The sequence below is a fragment of the Galeopterus variegatus genome, unplaced genomic scaffold (genome assembly GCF_000696425.1).
Source record: "Galeopterus variegatus unplaced genomic scaffold, G_variegatus-3.0.2 Scaffold8341, whole genome shotgun sequence".
Lineage (NCBI taxonomy): Eukaryota > Metazoa > Chordata > Mammalia > Dermoptera > Cynocephalidae > Galeopterus > Galeopterus variegatus.
In genome coordinates, this window is record NW_007734452.1 from 73,088 (window position 1) to 79,545 (window position 6,458).

Sequence of the window (6,458 nt, forward strand, 5' to 3'; positions counted from 1 at the left end):
TGTGTGTGTGTGTATGTGTGTGTGTGTATGTGTGTGTGTGAATTGATTCATTCACCTTTAGCTCCCTCCAATAAGTGAAAACATGTGGCATTTCTTTTTCACTGCCTGACTCGTTTCACTTAATATTATTCTTTCAAGGTCCATCCATGTTGTTGTAAATGGCAGTATTTCATTCGTTTCACATTTCTGTCTTTGTATTTTATAAGATACTCTGTAATGTTTCATTTCTACTTGTAGTTTAAGAATTTTATTTCCTACATAACTTTTTGTAAAGTGTCTTGCTCTTATTTTAAATCTTTTGAAACATGCTAAACATTCTTTCCCAATTATTTTATCAATTATACTCCCTCTTTTCTTATAGCTTCAATTAAATAATTGATTTTATGAATTAAAAAAAAAAGAGTCATTAGGATGCTGAGCAGGGTAGGGAAGGAATATCAAATGTGCCTTTTGGAAAATCACCCTGTCATTCAGTAGAATGGAAGAGAGATGTGGAAAGGGGTTAAAACCAGAGGCAGGAAAGCTCAAGAGAAGCAAAAACAAGACAATGAGTCAGCAACTCCCCTTCCAACCTGTGGGACCCACTCTTAGGGGTTCTTAACCTTCTGTGTGCTATGGCCTCTTTGGCAGTCTATGGTAAAACAGCCTGACCTTTTTTCAGATCATTGCTTTTAAATACAGAAAATAAAATACCCAGGATTACAAAGAAAACCACTTATATTGAAATATAGTTATTTTAAACACCTGTGATATGGCAATATACGTGCTTCTTTATTAAACTTTATTTTATTTTTTTGAAATGCATACAATGGAATTTTATTCAGTGTTAAACAAGGAAATCTTGACATATGCTACAATAAGGAAAAACTTTGAGAATATTATGTCAAGTGAAATAAGACACTCAAAAAGAAGCTGAATGATTATACTTATATAAGATATCTAAAGTAGTCAAACTAATTCTTGACACTTTAAATAAGATGTAGCAGCTGGTTTGACAATTATTATAATTTTGAAGTATTTATGAACATGAACAATATTTCAAACAGCTATAAGAAGATACAACAATATCTGTGCTTCCATTAGTGGGGAGGTCACAGGTACTGCTGACACTACTGTGGTTTGCTGTATACATTTACACTTGAAGGAAATGCTGAGTGTTTGTGGGAGGCCAGTGAAAAGAAAACGTAATTTTTTTCCCACCCAAGTCATAGACCACCCTGAAATCTATCCAGCAACCCCCTAGGGATCCATGGATCCCAGGTCAGGAGTCCCTGTAAGATGTTCCTGGACTTTCCTCAGGAGTAAGTTGGTTAAGGTCCTATAAAATGAGGACACAGAAGGAGTAGGATAACAGTCAGACACTGTTTTATTCTAGGACTTATTCCCATGACCACATCTAAAAGAGCACACCTAAGCCAGAAGACACAATGACCCAGAATATTGGATTTTCTTTGGGTTATGATTAGAATCCATGTCTTCTTCTGAGGTAACAAAGACAGTGACCACAGGAACATGCCAGAAGATGCAAAGGGAAAATTGTTTGTTAGGGTATTTCTTTGGTTCTCAGGCCTCTCACCCTGAAGAATTTAGTTGAAAAGCAACAACAAATGGATAGGATGTTCAGATCCTATCCAGGTTCAGCTTCTGTCACCAGCAGGACAGCCTGAGACATAGATTTGTTCCACCTGGTATGCAGTTTCTTTAGGCAGAAAACACATACAAAAATGCACTTTTAAAATGAGGACCCAAATGTTTTCTTAAAATTCCTTTATATAACAACAGGATTCGTTCTTTACAATTTGCATATGAAATATCATTTATCTTCATCAACACTACAAAATTATAGTAATTATCAGGCCTGCTGCTACATCTTATTTAAAGTGCCAGTGAAAATGACATATACTGCCATATGACAGATTTTTAAAATGATAACTGTAGTTTATATAATTGGCTCCCTTTGTAATCCTGGGAATTGATTTATACAAACTAAAACCATCCACTAAGACTAATAATAATAGCCAACATTTAATTTTCACTAATTATGTGCTAAGCACTAGTCTAAGCACGTTATAAATACTGACTCCCTGACCCACTTAATCCTCATAACAATCCTATGGAGGAGGTCCTATATTTATCACCATTTTATAGATGAGGAAATGGAGGCACAGAGAACTAATAAGACTCAGAGGTGGGATTTGAAACAGATTATCTGACTCCAGAGCCAGAGTGTGAGCCCCAGAGCATGAGGGAACAGGATTTTTATCTTCAAATTCCCAGCACCGAGAATAGGACTGATTCATAGCAAATGAATCAGCCAGCAACCGCTCATTGAGCAATCGATTACAACAGAACTGTGAGGCATCTTTACCATGCAGCAGTTCTGAAGAAGAAAGATCTTGCTGTCTGCTTCCTCTACTAATCTTTTTTTTTTTTTTTTTTAACTTGGCAAGGACAGACTTTATTGGAAAGGATGCTGCAGGAGGAGGCAGAAGCTATCGTAATAGGGGGAAGGGGGATATGGCAACAGGGAAAATGCTCTGACCCAAGCATCTCCCTCTACTAATCTTCTTAAACATGATTAAAGCAACCCTAACTGCAGAATTTGGAACTGGTGGTCACCACCAAAGACTCTAACGTAATAGGGGGAAGGGGGATATGGCAACAGGGAAAATGCTCTGACCCAAGCATCTCCCTCTACTAATCTTCTTACACATGATTAAAGCAACCCTAACTGCAGAATTTGGAACTGGTGGTCACCACCAAAGACTCTAACCCACCCTGCCACCTGGTTCTCTCTCATACTCAGGATGGGTGGGGAAAGGAGTGGACAAGAAATAGAGAGGCCTATCCCAGACCAACAGTGAAGGAAATGGTTAATGGACTTCTGTGATCAGCACCCAAGGACGTGTTCACTTGGCAAACTCACAAACGAGTGAGTCATGAGAACACTTTCTTGGGATGTTCCCAGGAGGCACAATATAGAAAACCAAGTGCTTGAGAAGGGAGGTAAAGGCCTCTGCTCTTGAGAAAAGTATAACAGAATTTAGGCATTAATGCTTATCTTGCAGGCACTAGCTTGCTAAATGTAATAAAAGCTGTAACAGCGGCTGGGTCAGTGCTACTTGCCTGAGAGAGCAGTAGCCCCCCGCTCTTCACCTGCATCTTGTCTGCTGTGTCTTCCTTCGTGTCTCCGATCATTTTAATCAACACAACAGTGAATTCTGGAAACTGGTTTTGTGGAATATACTATAAAGCTATGTACTTCACAGGGCCTGGTTTTCCAAAACCTTGCAGTTTCAAATATTGACCTTGCAGAGGACTGGAAATTTTCCTCAGGCTATAAAATCTCTGGTGTAAGATAAAGATTTGTGACACAGGAAGGTTGCTGGCTCAAGGACAGACCAGTTACTGATTGTTATGTAAAGATACTGAGACATTGCTGTAAGAAGGAATGTTTGCTAAGATCAAGCTTTTGTTGGTGGCCTTACTGGAATGTCATCTGGCTTGTTTCACTGAAAGTTACCAGCCTATATTGTTAAACTATAACCCCACCTTTGTTCTCTTCGTGTAACTTCCTGGTCTGGAAAATAAATGCAGGAAGAGAACCCCAATTCGGAGTTAATTTCCCGAGGAAGGGATCCCTCTCGCTGTAGGGTTCCAGGGAAGTTAACCACTTCGAGGCTTCTCACTGCTCAGAAGAGATGGGGTGTGAGTAATCCTTTGCGTCTCTGTCACCCAGGGGAAGTGGGGTGACAAATCCGTTGGGGGTGAAGCAACACAAAGCAACAGGTTTAATACAAGGTATGTGGGTAAGGAAAAGTGGGGGAGGCCTTAAAAGCCACTAAAGAATATCAAGGGGCAACCTTAAAGAGGTCAAGGGTGAGGAGCAGCTCTTCGTGACTTAATAACCACATTCTGCCCACTCAGGAGGAAGCTGCTGCCTTTCTCAGCCTAACAGCCCACAAAGCCATTCTCTGTTGGGTTATCACATGCTCGTGCAGAACAACAGCAGCAGTTCAGACAGATGGAACCAACACCCATGTGCCCCACACAGCCCTTGGAGCAGTGCTGGCGGGGAGAGGTGCAGACGTGGGCCACAGCGGGGACATCCCACATTCCAGCTGGGCAGGGACGTGGTCAGAACTCACCTGTAGGTGTATGGACCCACTTCTTCCAGCCGAGGGGTCTCCCCTCTGAGGATCTCCTCTGGATTGGTGACATTGAAGAAATAGAACTGGGTGTACACAGGCAGAGGGGGCTTCTCCCAGGAGTCAAAGACCTCAGTGCCATTTCTTAACACAATATTCTAGGGAAAAAAAAACAAAAGGTGATTTACAACAATGTAAGGCAGTTGGCTTTGAATACAAGTTCTGGTCCCTCCACTTGAGGTGGAGCCACACCCATCCCTACTACCTTCACCACCAGGGGCTTTACGTGCATTTTCTTATTCAACCCCCAACAAGTGCTGAAGTAGAGATGCCCATCCCTTCTTCAAAGACAAGGAAGCTGAGCCTTACTGGGGTTGTGTCCAAAATCTCCTGGGCTTCTCACCTGTGCTGTGTATTATGGGCTGAATTATGTACCCCACCCCCACCCCAAATTTATATGTTGAAGTCCTAACCCCCAGTACCTCAGAACATGACTGTACTTGGAGATAGGGTCTTTAAAGAGGTAATTAAGGTTAAATGAGGTCATGAGGGTGGGCGCTAATCCAATATGACTGGTGTTCATATACAAGGAGGAAATTGGGATACAGACATGGAGAGAGGAAAGACCATGTGAAGACAAAGGGAGAAGACAGCATCTACAAGCCAAGGAGAGAGGCCTCAGAAGAAATCAACCCTGCTAACAACACCCTGATTTCAGACTTTTAGCACCCAGAGCTGTGAGACAATAAATTTCTGTTGTTCAAGCCACCCAGTCTGGCAGCACTAGCAAACTAATACACCACGGCTCTCCTATGTGAGGAGTATTCTTCCCCACCCCACTGACTTCAGGCTTGGTCAAGTGACTAGTTTTGGCCAAGAAAACGTGGGTGGAATGGCAGCGCTTCAATTTGGAGCTAAGGCCTTAAGATGTATGGCAAGTTTCCATCAGCCGTCTTGAGGCAGCCACCCTCTGCAGGAGAAGGGCACGCCACAGGTAGCCATGGATCCTTCAGCCCAGGTCTTAAAATGGGGATGTCAGACCAGACCTGAAGCTGACCAAAACCTGGAGTCTAGCCTCATCCAGCTGAGCCTGCCAAGCTCAAACTGCAGCAGGCCTGCACACCCACCCCACGAGTGCAAAACAGATGCTACTGTCATGAGCCCACGAGACCTGGGGTTGTTTGTCATTCACCATGGCAGCAGAAGTCTGGTAAGTTCAGTGCCTGAGGCTAACAGGCAGAAACCTAACACCTACTCGTCCTAACAGTCCTCAGTCTGTTAATGGAGAAAAGCTTTGTATTTTTATAGTAAAAACTACTGAAGTCCACAGAAAGATAAAAGCACAGCCTGAAAGTAAATTAAAATGTGAACAGTGATTAACTTTGAATGTTGGGAATTTGGATCACTCCTATGAGATCTTGTATTTTCTAAATTTTTTGTAATGAACAGAAAAAACTACAGCAGAAAATTTTTTAAAGAAAATCAAAAGAGGAAAAAGTGGCCTGACGTGTCAGTAGACCCCAATAAGAACCAGACTGCAAGCAAAGCAGCCCCTGCTGTCACTTGTTACTCCTCTGGCAGTGAGGCTTTGAGTGACAATGAACAAAGGGACCTGCTTCAGGATGCTGGAAGCTGCACACTAACAATGTACTGTGACACAGCATATAACAGAATGTCAAATTGTATTAGTCCAGGCCTCCAATTTAGCAGAAGCAATGTTGCAACAGAACTTAATGATATAGCTCTATTGCTATACAGAAAATATCCCAAGAATCTCTGCAGAAAAAAAAAGTGACTATAGAATAAATGAATGTAGAAAACTAGGCAAGTCAATGCAAAGCCACTCATCCAGAGGACTGGAAGTAAATTCACACCGACCAGTTGCCCATTTCATAGAGCTGGGGATTACTTGTAGTTTGGCACCAGCTCAGAGATTTCTATCCAAACAATATATGGTTGAAATATTCTTGGTCTTTACTATCAGTACCGATTTAATGAGTTGAGATCAGGCCATTTCATAGAGCTGGGGATTACTTGTAGTTTGGCACCAGCTCAGAGATTTCTATCCAAATAATATATGGTTGAAATATTCTTGGTCTTTACTATCAGTACCGATTTAATGAGTTGAGATCAGATTGATGAAGATAGGAAATTTAAAGACAAACCATGGAATCCCTTTCCTCCAGCCTCCAGATCCAGCCCAAGACTCTCCTTGGAGAAGTATCCCCACCCACTCGCCCACATTGATCACTCCCTGGCCCAGGAACTGTGAGGCTTAATCAGCCATTTTAGGCAGTTATTTAAGAGCTT

At 41.9% G+C, this 6,458-nt stretch overlaps 1 protein-coding gene across 1 annotated transcript in view; it reads right to left on the minus strand.

Moving 5' to 3' along the window:
* The window catches only part of SCARB2 (scavenger receptor class B, member 2), a 44,847-nt gene extending 40,407 nt beyond the window's left edge, over positions 1-4,440 (minus strand). The window contains exons 1-2 of the mRNA XM_008592809.1: positions 4,414-4,440; positions 4,149-4,306 (exon numbers count right to left, since the gene is read on the minus strand). Of these exons, the coding sequence (XP_008591031.1) occupies positions 4,149-4,306; positions 4,414-4,440 (185 nt within the window). The remainder of the gene's footprint in view (positions 1-4,148; positions 4,307-4,413) is intronic.
* Positions 4,441-6,458: the final 2,018 nt, after the last annotated feature.